Raw genomic sequence first — 18,955 nt, 5'->3', positions numbered from 1 at the left:
AAGAGGACTGCTGAACTTGCCTAAAGGTGAGATGGTCTTTTGGGGTTCCTGGTTCATGAAAGAGTCTACGAGACATTCTGCAGGACACAGCAGAAAGTGACTGAACTGTCTTTGGAATTTTCCTGCTTCATGAAAATGTCTGCTGGAAACTATGGGCCTGAAGGCTGAAGATGGATGCCCCAACAGCACAAAAGAACTTTGAGTGACTGTCCAGGCAGCGAAATGTCTCTGTCATTTCTAGAGTTTTGGATTTCTTGTTTACTTAGGTAATATTATATCCTTCTGGAGTCTTTGATGGAATTGAAGAATGGATAGATAGTTATAGTTTTCCTTAGTTATGATAAAATATATATAAATATTATAACTGTAATTCTTGCTTGATAACTGTTTTGCTATATGTAATCTTACTATGTTAAAGTGAAAGCCTTTCTTTTTTGTTTAAACAGAAAAAGGGGAAATGATGGAGGTGGGTCATCTTTCTATCTGTTGTTTCATTGGTTAAGTAATAAAGAAACTGCCTTGGCCCCTTTAATAGGACAGAAAATTAGGTAGGCGGAGTAGACAGAACAGAATGCTGGGAGAAAGAAGCCGAGTGAGGAGTCGCCATGATTCTCCCACTCCAGACAGACGCAGGTTAAGATCTTTCCTGGTAAGCCAGCTCGTGGTACTACACAAAATATTAGAAATGGGTTAGATCAATATGTAAGAGCTAGCCAATAAGAGGCTGGAACTAATGGGCCAGGCAGTGATTAAAAGAATACAGTTTCCGTGTAATTATTTCGGGGCATAAGCTAGCCATGTGGGCGGCTGGGTGCCGGGGACGCAGCCCCGCCGCTCATATTACAACAATAAACAAATCAATTAATGTCAATTACCTACCTGAAATAATAAAATGTCCCTATTAAACTATTTTTTTAAGCCCAGGGAACATAGATTTAAGCCTTAAACCTGTGTCCTCCTTTAACGTCCCGTGCTGGGGTGACAGAGGGGAAGCACTATGGCCAGCCAGACTGGAAACTTGGACACCCATCAGCTGGCAGAGTAAATAAACGGATACTGCCGGACAATGTTACCTTATATGATGGGTGTTGGGAGAAAGAACGTTATGTAACCATATGGAAGGACCTCCAAATATGGCTTTCTGTGAAGAAAAAAAAAAAAACGTAGACCTATGTGCTCCATTGTTGGTAAGCAGAGGGAAAAGACATTCCAGTGCTGGTGGCCTCTAATACTAGCGATGGTGGTACTCATATGGGAGAATATTGAAAACTAGTTTGGTAGGAAGAAATTGTTTTACCACACATTTTAATGTATTTTACATTTCCGACTTACATGAATTTATACATTATATAAATGTAAAACAACTCATGACTAAAGGAGGAAATAAAGTAACAATTCATCAGAATTGTTAAGTAATACTAAAAACATCCTTATGCTCTGAAATATCACTTGGTTTTTGTTAAAAAGATAACTGTAATACAATGTGCTCCTTTACTTAAGACTAAAAACCAAATCCAATACACACATTACAATTCATGGTGCTTTGTACTTTTACAGAGAATAATTCCCCTCTCTAATACAGTCTTGAAAGCTAAAGAAAATGTTGCCTAACGACAGGTCAGTAAGAAAACCACACAAGCGCATAAAGACATCTTTATCAGAACATGTCGTTGGAAAGAGCGGCAGTCTGATCGGCAGACACCCGCCACACCATTGGCTCACTTGGCACGCCTGCCAGTGTCCTCTGTCAGGGTTCCCCGGGCTTAGTCTTCAGCTATGGCACTTTTAGAGAAATCATGTAGGATATACACTCATTTTTAAATATAAAATTACCCTGTTTTCTTCCTTAAAGGATAGCTACTAATTTCAAAAGGGAATTAACTAAACAGTGGTCATTTATACTAACACAGCAAATGTTTATTACCTTATGAGAAAGAAGTTTCCCATCCCCTAAGGGTTTTCCAGTTGATGCTTCAAAGAGGAAGATTACTTGAAACAAAGAGCAGAACATTAGTGTGTTATATTAGAGCCACTGTTGGTAAATTTCAGTGGCACTACCATAATTCTTAGGAGAAATTATTTAACTTTATGGATCACAGAGCCCCTATTAGCCCAGAAAATAAAGGACACAAAATTTCTAATTATTAATGAGGTAACATTTTTTATGAAAATAGTAGAACTAAAATTTTTCCTAATACATATTGCCTAATTAAAACTGTTATTAATGATTAAGGATTAATGGCCCACAGGTTTATCATGGCAAGTCTAAATATAGATGTAATATTAAATTCTGGTATCTCTGATTTAAATCTCTGTAATACATAAAAGAAAATATGCATTAAGTACCTACCTACCATGATTCCAGACAGTGTACTATATGCTGTTTCTCTTATACACTCATGTGGTAAAATAAGCAATTTATCCTGGGTTCCTGGCTAGGAGCTTCAAAACCCCTTAACCTTTCCAGAACACACAAGTTTCTTTGCTATGTTAGAACAACAGATTCCTCATGGGCACTTTCTTTACTACAAGATAAGGGTTCACAAGCAGCAGTTAACAGGACGGAGCTTTAAGGTCCCTGGCTTCTATGAATACGAAGGGGTCTAGAGACCGAGTTCAAGTGAGTGGCTGATGATTTAGCCAGCCACACAATGTGATAAATCCCCAAGGTTCAGAAAAACAAGCAGCTGATGGGGAAAGTGATGGCAGTCTCATGCAGAATACCCTCAATTTGGGGGTTGTATGAATTCTGAATATTCAGAGTTTGAACAAAATTGCAGTATATCAGGTTTGGGAGGAAATGGACTGCCAATAATTAAGAAACTCCATAAATCATTTATGTTTTTACAAACTGATGACCTTGAAAAACACTCAGCTCCCAGCTTCACAGAGTATCGGCCGGCTTGCCTCAGAACTATAGGAGGTCATAAGCAGCCTATACTTTTATAGACACATGCTTTGGGGGCTCAGTCACTTCTCAGCCCGAGAACTTCCCTGAACTCGAGGGAAGGTTCCAGAACTGTGCCTTCCATATTTCCAGTGAACTTACTAATTTTTAGAACTAACTTAGAGAAAAAAAATGAGTGCTATTATGGACTGGATCATAACTGTTTCCCCAAAGCTCCCCAAAGCAAGGAATCAGAAGCAAAGCAAGGAATCAGAAGCTTGTTACCTAGAAAAAGACAAGATCTCCTGAGTAAATTGGGAACATGGGTACCATAGGAGAAGGTAGAATGGGAGGGGAGAGAAGGGGAGAGGAGCGGAGAAAAATATATAGCTCAATAACAACAATATATTTTTTTTAAAGGCCAAACATAAAAGCTTATGTCTGAAGGTAAAAGAAGTGGTAATCACTGACTACTTGGAAAGACTGAAATGTATGAAACACTCTTAAGCTTCATGTGTGAAGGAAGTCTGACTGGCTAATGAACCCCAGGATCTGTTTGTTTGGTTTTTTTAAGTTTGAAATTTATTTTTCACTTGAATCTGGTAAATAAAACAAATAAATATGTTCTTATGCACATAAAAAGAAAAAGAAGTTTGATTGCCAGCCTACAACAGGAGGTGCTAGAGTCTAACAAGGAAGCCAGGTGTTAAGGATGTGCCTCTGTGGGGAATGGTGGGACCCTAGTCCTTGCCTCTTTCTTGGCTTCCAGACACCACGCATGAGTGGTTTGCTCTACCATGCATTCCCTCCTATAATGTTGTGACTTGTCATAGGCCCAAAGCAACAGGGTCAAGTGACCATGGACTAAAACCTCTGGTACTGTGAACACAAATAAACCTTTCTGTCTTGTAATTTATTACTGCAGGTAGACAGAGCTAGTGCATCTCTAAATAAGATGCAGCTTATAAAATACTTACTTTCTATTAGATGACTATTTTAGAATTATTTCTTAGGAAATTTTCTTTTTGAAGGTTGTTAGCAATGATTTATTCTCCTAAATATTAGTTAAAAGACTTAACTCCCATGAAGAAATGCAGAAAATATGTCAAGATTAAATAATTTCCCTAGATCAAGAGTTGGTTTTAAGACAGGACGTTTTCTAGGGCCAACAGTTCTATGAAAAGAAACTGCGATGTTTTAAAATTCTAAACCACTATACTACTTCACATCTGTTGGAATGGCTATTATAAAAGTCACAATAACTAAGACAAAAATGCTGGTGAAAATGTGGGAAAACTGAAAATTGTTAGTAATGTAAAATGGTGTTGCTGCATAGAAAACAGCACGGAGGAATCTCAAAAGATTATAAATAGAACTCCAAGTGAGCTAAGAATTAATACCACTTGTGAGAAGCAATGGTCTCAGCAGCTCAAAGAAACATTAGCATTCTCATAGCCATTGCGTCACTACTCACAACAGCCATAATATGGAATTAGTCTGATCAGTAGATAAAGAAAATGTGGTGTGAGTGACAGATCCCATGACAGAAGGGAAGGGAGGGGAGGAGAGGGAGAGAGAGAGATTATTTAGAAGAAGGAGGAGGAGGAGGAGGAGGAGGAGGAGGAGGAGGAGGAGGAGGAGGAAGAAGAAGAAGAAGAAGAAGAAGAAGAAGAAGAAGAAGAAGAAGAAGAAGAAGAAGAAGAAGAAGAAGAAGAAGAAGAAGAAGAAGAAGAAAACAGGGACTGGAGAGATGGCATAGTGGTTAAGAGCACTGACTACTGCTCTTGCAGGGGTCCTGAGTTCAATTCCCAGCAACCACATGGTGGCTCACAACCATCTACAGTGGGATCTGATGCCCTCTTCTGAAATGAAGGCATACATACAGATAAACACTCACATACATAAAATAAATAAATTTTTTAAAACAAAAAACAAACAAAAAAGAAAGAAAAGAATTAAAGACAGAAAAGAAATCCCTGCACATCTGGAAGACAGGGTAGGGGAAATAAGGTAGCCAAGTAGTGCACAGTTCTCCCAGTGTGAGGCCTATCCCAATGACTCTTAGAGAAGCAGATAGCAGCACAGCAGTTGCCAGAAGCAGGGGATAGAACGGATGTAAAGTTTCAGTAATGCAGGATGAATGATGTCTAAAGCTCCTCAGTCCAGCACTGCGTTATGACAAATGAAAATAGGAAATGGGGCTGGAGGTATAACTCAGCGGCAGAGTGCCCAGTAGGGTTGAGACTCTGGGTCTGCCATCTCTCCGCCCTCCTCTCCTACAGCCTGGCTCATGCTGACCCAAGGATGTGGCCTTTGGTTTCTCTAACATGCTGGTTAGCCCACCCCAGAATCGCTCTGCTTGTTTGTGCTGTCACAGTAGTGCCCTGCACAGCCACAGCCAACAGCTGATCACGTATTCACACCTTTCTTCTACTTCATTGACTTAAAGTATTAGCTGAAAATATGTAAATAAAATACGTGGCACAAGGAGGAACATTTACAGTATTACTAAATAAACAGAAAGGGAGTGTTAAACAAGTTGAAAACCTTGAAAATCAATACATATTTTAGAACCATAATCTTGAAAAAAATTCCCTGATGAATATATAAAGATTTATTTATCACTGGTCTTAGATATTGAGACAACATATAGTTATTCTGTTAGTATGACAATTTTAGTTCTTATTTAACTCATGTTTAGGACAAATCATGGAATTCATAATTTTCCCACATAATGCTAACATACTAAGAGATAAAGAAGGCTGGAGATTTGGCTCAGAAGTTAAGAGCACTGACTGTTCTTCCAGAGGACAAAGGTTCAATGCCCAGCACCCACATGGCAGCTCACAACTGTCTGTAACACCAAGATCTGACACCCTCACACAGACACACATGCAGGCCAAACACCAGTGCACATTTTAAAACAAGAGAAAGAGATGAAGGAATGAAAGTTCATGAAAATTTTACAGAATTATGAGCTGCATGAAAAGTTGGCATGAGAGACTGTACAAGGCTAGACTTACTCTTTTCATCAGCTTTGTCTTTTATTGCTACAGTGTCATTACTCAGGGACACAGTCTGTGCATTCAGAATATCTGTTCTCATCCCAGGAAACTTTGGAGAAGAAATGAAGCGCCCTTCATAGGAGTGCAAATAGATACCACCACCATCCACCAGGAGAAAATGTCTAAGAGAGAAACAAACGGGAAGATAACTGTATTTTCATTTCTCTATTAAAGAAGAGTTTATCCTTTGATAAATCCTACAACTGCAATAAGTATAGAGACGAAGACTGAAATAGTTTAAAAAATGAAAGGATTTGTTTTGATTTGTTTGATGGGTTTTTTGTTTTGTTTTTAAATACAGGTGGGGAAAGAAAATAAAAATGGCCAAAATCACAAGCCTATCTCCTAAAATCCTCAACTCATTTCTTCTCTTGGGCAGGAAACCCCATGCAAAGGCAAAGTTTTCCAGTCATGGATTATTCTAAGAGCCTGTTTGTTTGTTTCTCGGCTGCTCAGCCCTGAAATGACCACACAGAAGCTATATTATTTGCAATACTGTTTGTCCAATAGCTTAAGCGTATTTCTGGCTAACTCTTATATCTTAAACTAGTCCATCTCCATTCATCTGTGTATCGCCACATGAATGTGGCTTACTGGCAAAGATCAGTAGTCATAAAATAGTTTCTTCTCAGAATTTATATTCTAAAAAGATACTAAAAGTAACATGTAGATTATATATCCATTATATTAAATTTATTATCAAGAAATTTATTAGATATTAATCTTAAATGTATGAAAAGTTCAACACAAGTAACATTAGCGTATCAATATGAGAGACTGATGGGACAATTAGCTTGGTCCCCTGCTTTCTGTTCATTTGCTTTTTTCTTTTTCACTGATCTACTTTATTTTTAATTCTTAAACAAATAATAGAAACAGACTGATCCCAAATGACTACCACATCATTTCATGAGATTTTTTTTAAAAGATGTATTTTTCCGTATACCTTCAATTCCAGCACTCATGAGGTAGAGATGATTGGATCACTGTGGGTTTGAAGCCAGCCAGGTCTACAAAGTGAGTTCTAGGACAGCCAGAGCTGCTACACAGATATACACTGTCTTGAAAAAAGTTAATTTTATCTTAGGTATATTCATGTTTTGCCTGCATGTATATAAATGTATGGCACACATGCAATTCCCAAGGAGGCCATCAGAGGACACCGGAGCCCCTAGAACTGGAGTTATAGATGGTGCGAGCCACCATGTGGGTGCTGGGGACTGAACACAGGTCCCGGCAAGAGCAGCCAGTGCTCTCAGCCACTTCATCATCTCTCCAGTCCTTTAAGATGTTTTAAAGAGTGTTTTACTGCTGCATGAGCTACCCAACAGTTAAGATATAAACAAATTACCTTTCAGCCTGGAGAATTAAACTAACAGTTCCTTCTTTGAGGTCAAATATAAGTGGTGTATTCCAGTTTTTCGTACTAAAAGATGAATAAAATAAATTTTATCAGCATTTCAAATACTAAATACATTTTAGTAAGCAAGCAGTTACTCATCTTAAATGGTAAGTTTAATTTCACAAATTGTCACATACATATTTCTATTAAACCACCTGACATATTACTCTAAAATTATTCACTCGCATTTATGTATCCTCAACTAAAAAGCAGAGATTTTGTGTCCCCAGCAACTAGTACAACAGTCTTTCCATAAATAAGTGCTCACTGGAGTTACGGCTCATGAACTTAGGACTTCGAAGAGCTAGCCCTTTGTTCTGCTGGCCATTACCTCTGAGTCTGGCCAGGCTATCTAACAGTTCCTCTTCCGAGAAGCAGCAGCAGCATGGCATGCTGAGGATGGGTGAGGCAGATCTGGGTTAAATATCGGGCTGCGTCATCCCAGTCACATGACTTTAACAAGCTTGGCTTCTGTAAACTAAGAGTCTTTGTTGAAGATAATAAAGAGCTAGAGAGGTGTCTAACAAGCTGCTGATATAGATCAGGACTGAACAAAAGAATGTAGTAATAGCATGATGGCACTAGGTATGGTGGCACACAGCTTTGACCCTAGCACTCAAGAGGCAGAAGCAGGTGGAGCTCTGAGCTTGAGGCTAGCCTGATCTGCAAAGTGAGTTCTAGGTCAGCCAAATCTACATAGTAAGACCCTGTCATCCCCCAGAACCCCATACACACAAATCCAAAAATAACACATTGAACATAATTATTCTTCCTATAGATCTTCTAGTGTTTTGTTGGATTAAAACAAACTTATTTCTGTAAAGTAGTCTGTAAATGTAAGCTGTAATCATGCTTACTCAATAAAGTGACGAGTAGATGCACAAATAATTCCTTCTCTCTCTCTTTTTTTTTCTTTTTTGGTTTTTTTGAGACAGGGTTTCTCTGTAGCTATGTAGCATGTCCTGGAACTAGCTCTTCTAGACCAGGCTGCCCTCAGACTCACAAAGATCTGCCTGCCTCCCAAGTGCTGGGATTAAAGGCATGTGCCACCACCATCTGGCTGGAAGTTGACTATTAAATATAGCCATTGCCCAAAATGAAATTATATAAATTTACTATGATAGGCAAATTATATTCAAAACAAAGGTAACAAAAGCTCGGATTTATCCCTCCAGCTTCATCTGCCCCAGTGTATTATACACACGATACACATGAGCATCCACGTGAACTACATGGTGGCAGCAGTGTATGCTGACTGGCATCTCCTCTCCCATTCAGCAAAGTCACGCTGGTAGCTTACAACCGGTCACAGCATACGCTTCTACATCATTGTAATCACAGCCCGTGAATGAGGTCTGTCTGCTTCCACCCTGATACCAAGTGTGCTTCAAATTCTCAGCCAAGCTCTTAGCATATTCCCATTCTTTGCTCTAGTAAGGAGGACACTGAATGTATTTTACTTTCACATTCTAACAGCTCTGGGCCATCAGCGAACATTTAGGATTACCAGAACCCCATATCCTTACTGAACTCTTTAGCTGCTAGTCATCCTGCTACAGTGAATCTGCTGGCTCCTCTCCTCGGCTGTCCTAAGCCCTGGGCTTTGAGTTCAGATTATACCAAAGCCTTAGGAACTGTAAGTAAACACCATATCCCATGAGATAGTTCCAGTTTCAGAAGTGAGTATTAACCTTTGAAGCACAAACCTCATCAGATCTATTTTCATTATAAGCTCAGAGTGTTTCCTTATATCCTGGTCTAAGATATGGTGCTTATCAGTAAAGTTTTGAGAAAGGTCACACCAAATGGTATTGATATGAAAACTTGAAAATAAACCTCTGTTTCAAACAAAAACTCTGGATTTTTAGGAAATGTAAGATGCTTACGAGAACACATAGCACTGAAGAGACGTGGAAACAACTAAGTGTGCGTGGTTCAAAGACGCTTTGATGACTCTGTCTCGGAACTCCAGTAAATCCACGGCATCGTTGAGAACATTACGAACCTAAGCAGAAAGAAAAGGAAAAAAAAAATCAACATTTTTAAAAAATCAAATTTTAGATAAGCTAGTAAGATTTTAATATGCACAAAAATTCAACGAACCCTTAATTAGCTAAGAATATAAAAAGTATTCATCTAGGCACAAACTGATATACTTTGATATAAAAGTCAACTATGAAAGTACAGATACAAAAAATTTCCTTAGAAATAAATAGAAAAGACCTATAAGGATTTTGAATCTTCATGCCAAACTAAGCAATGTAGGGATGGGATAAAGTTAAAAATGCTCCAGCAGTGAGAAGCAGTTAGAGGAGGGTGACTTATAGAAGCTGGAAAGAGACCATATGATTTCTGTCCAAAAGAGTAAGAATATCTCTTTTCTGGTTAGATTTTACTTCATGTTTTAAGTTCTAGAAAAAGAGATATAATTGCTTTCAAAGATTAAAAGTGGAGGAGGTATTGTTTTGTTTTGTTTTTTAATGTACAGTAAAGAAGTCAAACTGCAGAGAAAAAGGAAAGTACCTCCATAGATGGAAACAGGTAAGAAAGAAGGTTAAGGAGCAAACTGGAGTCAAGCGTGGTGATGCAGGCCTTTAAATCCCTGCACTCAGGAGGTAGACACACAGAGACCTTGGAGTTCAAGGCCAGGGCTACACAGAGAAAGCCTGTCTCAAAAACAAAGAACAATAACAACAAAAGAAGCAACTGGAAGGGGGAGATTCAAAACACTTACTAGGAAAAAGTGCAATCCCACTCTGCGGTCTTGAAGCTGCCTTAGTCTGCCGTAGCTTGCATGGACTAACTGCCCCTTACATCCAGTTTTTAAGTTACTGAGCTGCCTATCTGAAGTCAATCAACACCATTACTGTCTGCATCCTGACAATCAGCCCATCAACACCATTATCTCACACCCTGTTAGCAGGATCTTGAGCCGACTTGTCCATTCTTCACTTCTGATCTTTAGTACCCTGCTGGTCAGTCCCCCTGGGAGCTAATGCACCTACACCCATAAGTTCTGAGTCTGCGCAGTCGGCACTAACCTCTGGAGAAGAAGATGCTCTAGGAAGAGCTGACAGCAGCAGAGTATTTTCACTTTCTGGAAATTTCATCATTTTATTTTCTTTACAGCTGAATGAAATTCCATTGTGAGAAAAAATCTTACAAACATTTATAACAGACAAATTTGCAAGGATTTTAGCATTTGGCCATATTGGTCAAAAGTACTGAAGTCGAGGAACAAACAATAAATCAGGAAAGAGTGCGGGTAAGCTAAGCTCTCTAAGCTGTGGATGAGAACAAGATGCACAAGGTGGCAGGCGCATCACACGGTGGGGGAATCAGGAAAAGCAATGCCTGACACCTGCAAACCAGCCACTCTAAATCCTCTTCCAAATGCTCTTTCCTCAGATGAAAATAATAACGTGAAGCGCTAACTACCAGTGCAATGACAGGAAGTCATCTTCTGCGTATGTCTTCAAATGTCTGTGTTCTGAGTGTTGGTGGCCCCTCAACTCCTTTCATGGGGTGTTGAGGAAATCAATTTATGCCTTTAAAAAAGAGGCACTTGCCACTTTCCAGTAAGGACACAGCTACAAAGCTCCAGCAATGAGAGCAGGGACCCTATTTGGACACTATGTCTATTGGCATTTTGGCTTTGGACTTCCCAGCCTCTAGCCCTATAAGGGAAAAAGACTGTTGTTGACAAGCTACCAAGTTTTGGTATAAAATACAAAAAGTTAACCTGAAAGCTTGGCCAGCTGCTACATATGTGTTCCCCAAATATCATCATGACATGGGATATGCATGCCCATGCACTCTTGGTTACAACACTGACAGTTACATAAGCAGCTGTGCAGGCTACTCACAACAGCACTATCAATAACAGCGAAAGACTTGAGACAGCCCAAATGTCTGCCAGAAGCTTGAATAAACCACTGTGAATTTACACATGCTGTATAGTGGGAAAAAAATGAAGAACTGTAAAGCAACAATAAAAGATACAGAGTAGCATGTTTAATACATTATCTTCTATCCAAAAGTGAAAGGGAGTTTACATATATGGGCATGGTTATATTTTTTCAAGTACAAAAAATATTAATTAGAACTTAATAACATATTATAAGAATAATGTGGCTGGGCGGTGGTGGTGCATGCCTTTGATCCCAGCACTCAAAAGGCAAAGGCAGGCAGATCTCTGTGAATTTCAGGCCAGCCTGGTCTAGAGAATGAGTTCCAGGGCAGCCAGGGCTACACTGAGAAACTCTATCTAAAAAGAAGAAAGAAGAAAGAAGAGGAGGAGGAGGAGGAGGAGGAGGAGGAGGAGGAGGAGGAGGAGGAGGAGGAGAAGAAGAAGAAGAAGAAGAAGAAGAAGAAGAAGAAGAAGAAGAAGAAGAAGAAGAAGAAGAAGAAGAAGAAGAAGAAGAAGAAGAAGAAGAAGAAGGTGTTATTTTTATATATGCAGGATTGTTAATGTCTTTGGGAATCAAATTTTTCTTTTGAGATAAGAACAGCAAATAAAAAGTAAAAAAAAATAAAATCTCTATAACCTTAAGTATGTACTAAAATACATACTTAAAAGTATGGACTTTTAGTATGTTTAAATTTATGATTTATTTTTAGTTATGAAAATCAAATCCATTTTGTCTAGAAGTCATGATCATTGTATGCAGTACCTAACTTTAGTCTCCATACAAACAAGTCTTCACAGAAGCCAGGCCTTCGTGGGAAAATGGATGACTCCAATTACGGCAGAGCAGACCAAACTGAAACCAGCACCTCAGCTCCATAAGAGCAAATGGAGAGTATACGGTAATCACTCTCACGATCTTAGAACCACAGCAAAGCTGCTCTGTGCTGTATCGTAAGGTGTGCCCACCTTTCTGCTCAGGGCAGGGCTGCTCTCAATTAATCTCTTGATGCTTACATCACCTTATACTTTGTCCTGAGGAAATACACAAAAGAGGCTTGAACTATCTTGTCCCACCAGAAAGCAAGGATGTCACTGAAGACACATCAAAAGAAGTGAGAGCAATATAATACCTTGGTGTAACGCTAACCAAGCAAGCGCAAGACCTGTATGTCAAGAACTTCAAGTCTTTGAAAAAAGGAATTGAAGAAGATACCAGAAGATGGAAAGATCTCCCGTGCACATCAATCAGTAGAGTTAACATAGCAAAAATGGCCATCTTACCAAAAGCAATATACAGATTCAATGTAATCCCCATTAAAATCCCTACACAACTCTTTACAGACCTTGGAAGAAGTTGAGTCTAGTATAGTATAGTTTCTATAGAGAGGAAAGAGGCAGATTCAGTCAGCTCGCAGCATGCTCTCACCTGCATGGTCCTTCTCTTTGTTAGTGTCACTTGAAAGTTCTTCCACTCCCAGCGCTGCTCTACCACGTGTGCAAAGACAACATGCCCATTTCCACAGGCTCCAGCGATCTGAGTGCCATCAATAGACCACGCGATATTAAATATGCTGCCTGTGTTGGGTTTTTCTAAAGCATATGACCACTAGATGGAATAAGAGGAGGGAGAAAAATGTATTACCAAAAAACAAACAAAAAAAAAACACTGAGAACTTTTAAATTGCACACACATATACATATTAAGATACGAAGGTGATATTGAAGGAGTATCTTTTGGGGGCATTCATAGTTTTATTTCTTAGAATTTAAATATTTTGCAGTGAAGCTAATGGTAAAAATACATATCTCTTTGGAACACACTAATTCCATTAGGGAAGATATTGATGACTTAAAGTAGTGGTTCTCAACCTGTGAATTGCAACCCCCTGGGATCAAACAGGTCTTTCACAGGGGTTGCATATCATATATTTACATTACAACTCATAACAGCAGCAAAATTACAGTTACGAAGTAGCAATGAAAATAATATTATGGTTGGGGTCCTCACAACATGAGGCACTGTAGTAAATAAATGGTCGTGGACTTAGGAAAGCTGAGAACCACTATCTAAAAGGAGCTGCTGCATGAAAATCCACAGACACAGACAACTTCTAAAGTTGACTGAGATACGATGAATGCTAAAATTTGTTTACTCTTGTAATTCAGTGCCCTTGTCTGTTGGGCCAGACGAAAAAAATGTACTTTTTTTTTTTTTTTGGTTTTTCGAGACAGGGTTTCTCTGTAGTTTTGGAGCCTGTCCTGGAACTAGCTCTGTAGACCAGGCTGGTCTCGAACTCACAGAGATCCGCCTGCCTCTGCCTCTCGAGTGCTGGGAGGCACCACCGCCCGGCGAAAAAATGTACTTTTATCTGAAATTATTAAAGGTGCTTTTCTGAACACAATTATAACATGCATAATGAAATACAGACATAATTTTCTCAAGTATACAGTAGAAACAAAATAAAACAGTATATCAAATAGCTCAAGAACTGCCAAAAAGCAAACCACTTTAACTTTTAGGTAATAATGTGGAAAATATCCTGTAGGAAAAGACATTTACTTGAAGGTTTTCTATAATCTTTTTTTAAAGTTCTGATTATAATAGTTCGAGAATGTCACTACAAAAACATTGCAAAACATCTGCTATGCATTCTAAACCATGAAAGCATCAAGTACACAAGCCTATGTTTTCCTGTTTCCCCAGAGTGTAGTCTATAGCCCATCCTGGACTTGAGGGAACTATGTAGACATCAGTAGTCAGTAGAATCTTCTCTGTGTATTTCAGAAAACAATCATTTTTAGCAGACTACATCAAATACATTTCATTTTTACTTTTGAGATGTAATATAATTTCCTCTAGAATGATTAATTTATTTGACTGAACTTCCATATTCTCTACCCATTCTTCCAACCTTATAATCAAATGAAGTCTTGCTTGCTGCTGTGCTTTTACGGGGTGTTTCTGCCATGGCTCGTGTTACTACTTTCCAGAAGTTTCATTATTTGGGGATGAGAATGAAGCTCAACAGCAGGACACTTACTCAGCACAGGTGTGATCCTGCATTCAATCCCCAGGACCAAAACCACAGAAAGGGCGCAAGAAATTGCAGCACTACTGGCTGCAGCTGGCACTACTGGCTGCAGCTGACACTACTGGCTGCAGCTTCGCTCTAACAACCATGAAGGAAAAGAAAACACACACACACACACACACACACAAATGCACACATACACACAGACACAACACACACACACACACTTCAAGAGATCTTTTAAAAAATAAGTGAAAACTGTAAACTTCAAACATGAAATACAATCATTTTTCTGCACATGGAGGTGTGGTGGCCCACGCTTTTACTTTCGCTAGACCAGGCTACCAATCTCTCCTCTGGGGACATGCAAAATTCAGACGTGGCCTTTTGATGCAGCCTACACTCTTCAATGGAAGGGTTGTACACTTAAGTCACTTTTCAGCATGGAAACCGGAGGGGAAGAGGTGGTGTGAGCCAGGTCAGTGGGAAAGAAAATAAAAGACTCTGGGTATGCACACAGAAGTCAAGATAAAAGACACGAGACAACAGTGCTTTCAGGTTTCTTGGCTCCTAAGGCCTGCCTACAATGTTCTCTGGACCTCTAAAAGATATCCCTGTACCGTCTCAACCAGTTCTTCTCTTTATTTAATGGTTTCATCTTCTTGCACACAGCAGCAGTAAAATGTAGAAATCTAAAGTCATGGATCAGCCACATTGCTCCAATACAGCTTGAGATTTTTTCATGTTTGTTTTGCCCTGGGCAGTTTTGCTTCTTGTATTAAAAGGCAATGAAACAAACAATTAGCACTTAGAAGAAGAAACAAGTGGCATGTCCAGTGAGCAGGGGAAGACAGCACAGCACAGCAGAGCTAGTGGAGGAGAGATGCTCGTCCGCCCTGACCACTGACTTCATACATGGGGAAGAAAAAGTCAGAAGTCTTTGATTTTGTACCTTTGCCACTGGAGTTTTGACCCCACAACTCTAGAAATATGCCAAAGCTATGCCCACATTAAGCAAAATTTTAAAGAGTAATTTAAATTTCAAAATAAAAGTTAAATTAAATTTTAAAATAAAGTAAGCAGCCATATTGAACACCACAATATTTTTTGAAGTAGCTGAGGATGCCTCTACAAAAGGTTACGAGATTGGGGCTAAGGAGAGGGCTCAGTGGAGAGGGCTCAGCGCTGGGTGTTCATCCAGAGGACCCAAGCCTAATGAGCAGAATTCACTGGCCCCTCACAGCCCTCTGCCAATCCAATTCCAGAGGACAATGTGCTCACAGTGTCTCCAAGGGCATCATGGGTGCATATGGAGAACAAACACAAATGTAAGCTAAACACCCATACACAAAAAATAAATAATTTTTAAATGCTATGGTATTGAAGCATCCCTTTGAAAGATGAGACCTATTTTCCTGTGTTCTCTGAAATTGCTCATTCAAGTTATTTCCCAGCGGAGAAATACTTATTTAAATGTAAAACAATGACTCAAGTCTCAAGGCCAACTGTATCCTTTCTGCATGTTCCCTGTACACATATACCACACTGAAAGGACCCTCAAAAGCACAATTGTTTGCCTTAGTTCAAAAATTTCAACTCACAAAATTACATGCTCATAAATTTTGCTTAAGATAAAGAGACAGGAGAAGCAGTTCCTACGCTCCTTATGGAAGACAAGTGTTTAGGATTCTCATATATTACCTCTAATATGCTCAAATTGCAATTTATATGCATCATTGCCAATGAAAAGTTACATAAGACACTAAGTTCCTGCAGCTAGCAAATTATTAAATTTATTTTAATTGAGTGGATGAGGGAAAGAACAGAAGAAAGTCTAAATGTTCACAGAAAAAACAAGAATTACAAAACAGTTGTCTTCTGCATACCCAACAGTGCCCCCTACTGATACATAAATGCTACATTACCAATTAACTAAGAAGCCAAAAGCACCTTGCATCTTCAGGTCTTTCTCCTTGAATCCTATTCTGTTTAATAAGTAGTGGAATTCATTAACATGTTCTGAATATTTACTTAAAATATCTATGCTTAATTTGAATCACATTTTTAGACATCAAAGACAAAAATAAAGTTTATTATAGAACCTAGAAAAAAAATATGGCACCACGAGTCTAGATTTTAGACCACGCTTTAGCTTACTGATCATCCAGTGGTGCTCATTTTCCTTACATATTTATTTTTGGATCGTTTCACTTAAAATAGTGCTATCTCAGACTGAACAAATACCTTGGTGGTTAAGAACACTCGCTGTGACTGTAGTTTAGTGCTCAACACCCACACTGGGTGACTCAGAACTGTCTGTAACTGTCCTGCTCCAGGAGCTCCAATCCCATCTCTGGCCTCTGCAGGCACCCATGCACATGTGGCACACACAGACATACACATAAATAAATATACATCGTCAAAATAATGCTCTTTCCAAGCTTAAGTCTTAATTCTTCTATTATATTTATTTACTTATTTGTGTGTGTTCTCTCCTTCCGCCATGCGGGTCTGGCATCAGAATCAGGCCATCAGGACAGCAGCAAAGACCATCAGCCGCTAAGTCCTCTCGGTGCACATTTTACACTTTCCTGAATGCATAACCACAGTGTCAAAGTGTCAAGTCATACTTGAGACGATTACACTGGTTGGTGTCTCTATCCATGTGCTTCAAGGAAGTCCATTTACATGTTTTCTGTGAGTGAAAATGTACTGCTTTGTAGATTTGAGATGCATGAGGCTTGTTACCAAAGAGAAGGTATTTTGGCATTCTGGGAGTGTTTATATTTCTTTAAGACCTTGCTCATATTTTTAACTATAGAATTTCAATTAGGTTCTTTTAAAATAATTCCTTTGATTGGTATGGTGGTGCATGCCTTTAATCCTAGCACGTGGGGGTCAGTGGTAGGCAGATTTCTTTTGAGTTTGAGGCCTGGTCTTGTGTGGTCAACAAGAGCTACACAATGGGACCCTGTCTCGAAACAATCAGTTTATTTATTATAGTTCTTAATTATTTTGAGCATGGTCTTTGTCTAACAGGTTCAGTGTCTGATGTCTTGGGAATGGTTTTGTCAACTTCTTTCCCCCTATGAATGGGCCACTGTGTTACACTCTTCAGTGTGCCTCGTATCTTTTTTTATGTGCATTGGTGTTTTGCCTGCATGCAAGTCTGGGAATGTCGGGTCTCCAGGAGCTGGGGTTATAAATAGCAGTGAGTTGTCATGTGGGTGTTGGGAACTGAACCCAGGTCCTCTAGAAAAGCAGCCAACACTCTTAACGGCTGAACCATCTCTCCAGCCCATCTTTTTTTTTTTTTTTTTAACTAGATATTCGGAATACCACCATGTGGGTAACTGGAAATTAGACTCTTCTCTCAGTCTGGGCACCTGCCCACTTAGTGACTTTTCCAGACTGTCTTCCCACAGACTATTTCTTATTTCTCTCCTGTATAGTAATGTAGTCTTTGTTCTATAACTCAACATTTACTCAACAACCTGATACAGTCAAACAAAAAAAAAAGTCAACTCACCACCCCTGGCCAGTTGGCTGAGCCTGGGACACTCCTATAGCATCTAGCCATGCCACCAGCAATTCTTATTTGGCCCTCTCCTTCTGTTCATGCATCACTCATGAGCCACCAGTGACAGATGCTAAATGCCTTCCCGAGTTTTCCAATGTGTGTCTGACCCTGGTCTTGTATTGTATAAAGAATTCCTGAGTGAAAATGAGAGCCCACCAAAGCCTTATTCTTTATCTAGCTCCCTCTCTCCTCCTTCCTAGCTCTTTTTTTTGGGGAGGTAGGGGTGGGGACTGTCTATTACCTGCTTCATCTGCTACCCTTCACCTTAATGGGTTGTTTTTTATGAGGTAGCCATTTGAGGAAGGAAGGAAGGAAGGGAGGAAGGGAGGAAGGGAGGAAGGGAGGGATCAAGGAAGGGATCAAGGGAGGGATCAAGGGAGGGACGAAGGGAGGGACGAAGGGAGGGACAAAGGGAGGGAAGGAGGCAGGTAGTAAGGCTAGCTGGCTTTTCATGGGAATCTCTCCTAATAATTGAGCACACTCTTTTTTTCCCACTCTTAAAAAGTTTAGGGTAGCCGGGCAGTGGCGGTGCACGTCTTTAATCCCAGCAATTGGGAGGCAGAGGCAGGTGGATCTCTGTGAGTTCAAGGCCACCCTGGTCTACCAAGCAAGTTCCAGGACAGCCAGACACGTTACACCGAGAAACCCTGTCTCCAAAATAACATAAAAACAAAGCAAAAAAGCAAACAAAAAGAGTTAAGGGCAAAGCACTTTAGGAAAATAGAACAGCTGTCAATCAATTTACTACTCACAGTCATTTACTCCGCATTTTGCTAGAATAATACTATGATAAAATGTGGGATAAGTTATACAAACATCATCGTATACTTCATATACTTACAGTAAGTATTTCATAAGGTAAATTCCCACAGGTAGAATATTCTATGCTGAGGAATCCTTCAGAGGCATGAGCTGCAGTTCAGTTAGCAGAGTGCTTATCTAGCATGCCAAAGTGCCTGCACCACAAAAGTGAGCACAAACCTGTCCCAGCAGCCAGGAGGCAGAGGCAAGACCACCCACCAGTACTGGGCAGAAGTGTGCACCATGCTTGGCTTTTATATGTGTGTAAGGGATCCAAA

At 39.6% G+C, this 18,955-nt stretch overlaps 1 protein-coding gene across 5 annotated transcripts in view; it reads right to left on the bottom strand.

The window, feature by feature from the left end:
- Ift80 (intraflagellar transport 80) overlaps positions 1-18,955 on the bottom strand; it is a 125,240-nt gene that overhangs the window by 24,002 nt on the left and 82,283 nt on the right. For all 5 annotated transcript variants that reach the window (XM_057756707.1, XM_057756708.1, XM_057756705.1 and 2 more), the window contains 5 exons: positions 12,691-12,870; positions 9,241-9,359; positions 7,304-7,378; positions 5,911-6,074; positions 1,925-1,989 (listed from right to left, as the gene is read on the bottom strand). In XM_057756707.1, the coding sequence (XP_057612690.1) occupies positions 1,925-1,989; positions 5,911-6,074; positions 7,304-7,378; positions 9,241-9,359; positions 12,691-12,870 (603 nt within the window). The remainder of the gene's footprint in view (positions 1-1,924; positions 1,990-5,910; positions 6,075-7,303; positions 7,379-9,240; positions 9,360-12,690; positions 12,871-18,955) is intronic.

This window comes from Chionomys nivalis, chromosome 24, assembly GCF_950005125.1.
Source record: "Chionomys nivalis chromosome 24, mChiNiv1.1, whole genome shotgun sequence".
Taxonomy (NCBI): domain Eukaryota; kingdom Metazoa; phylum Chordata; class Mammalia; order Rodentia; family Cricetidae; genus Chionomys; species Chionomys nivalis.
Note: the sequence above shows the minus strand (reverse complement) of the source record. Positions and strands in the feature narration are given on the sequence as shown.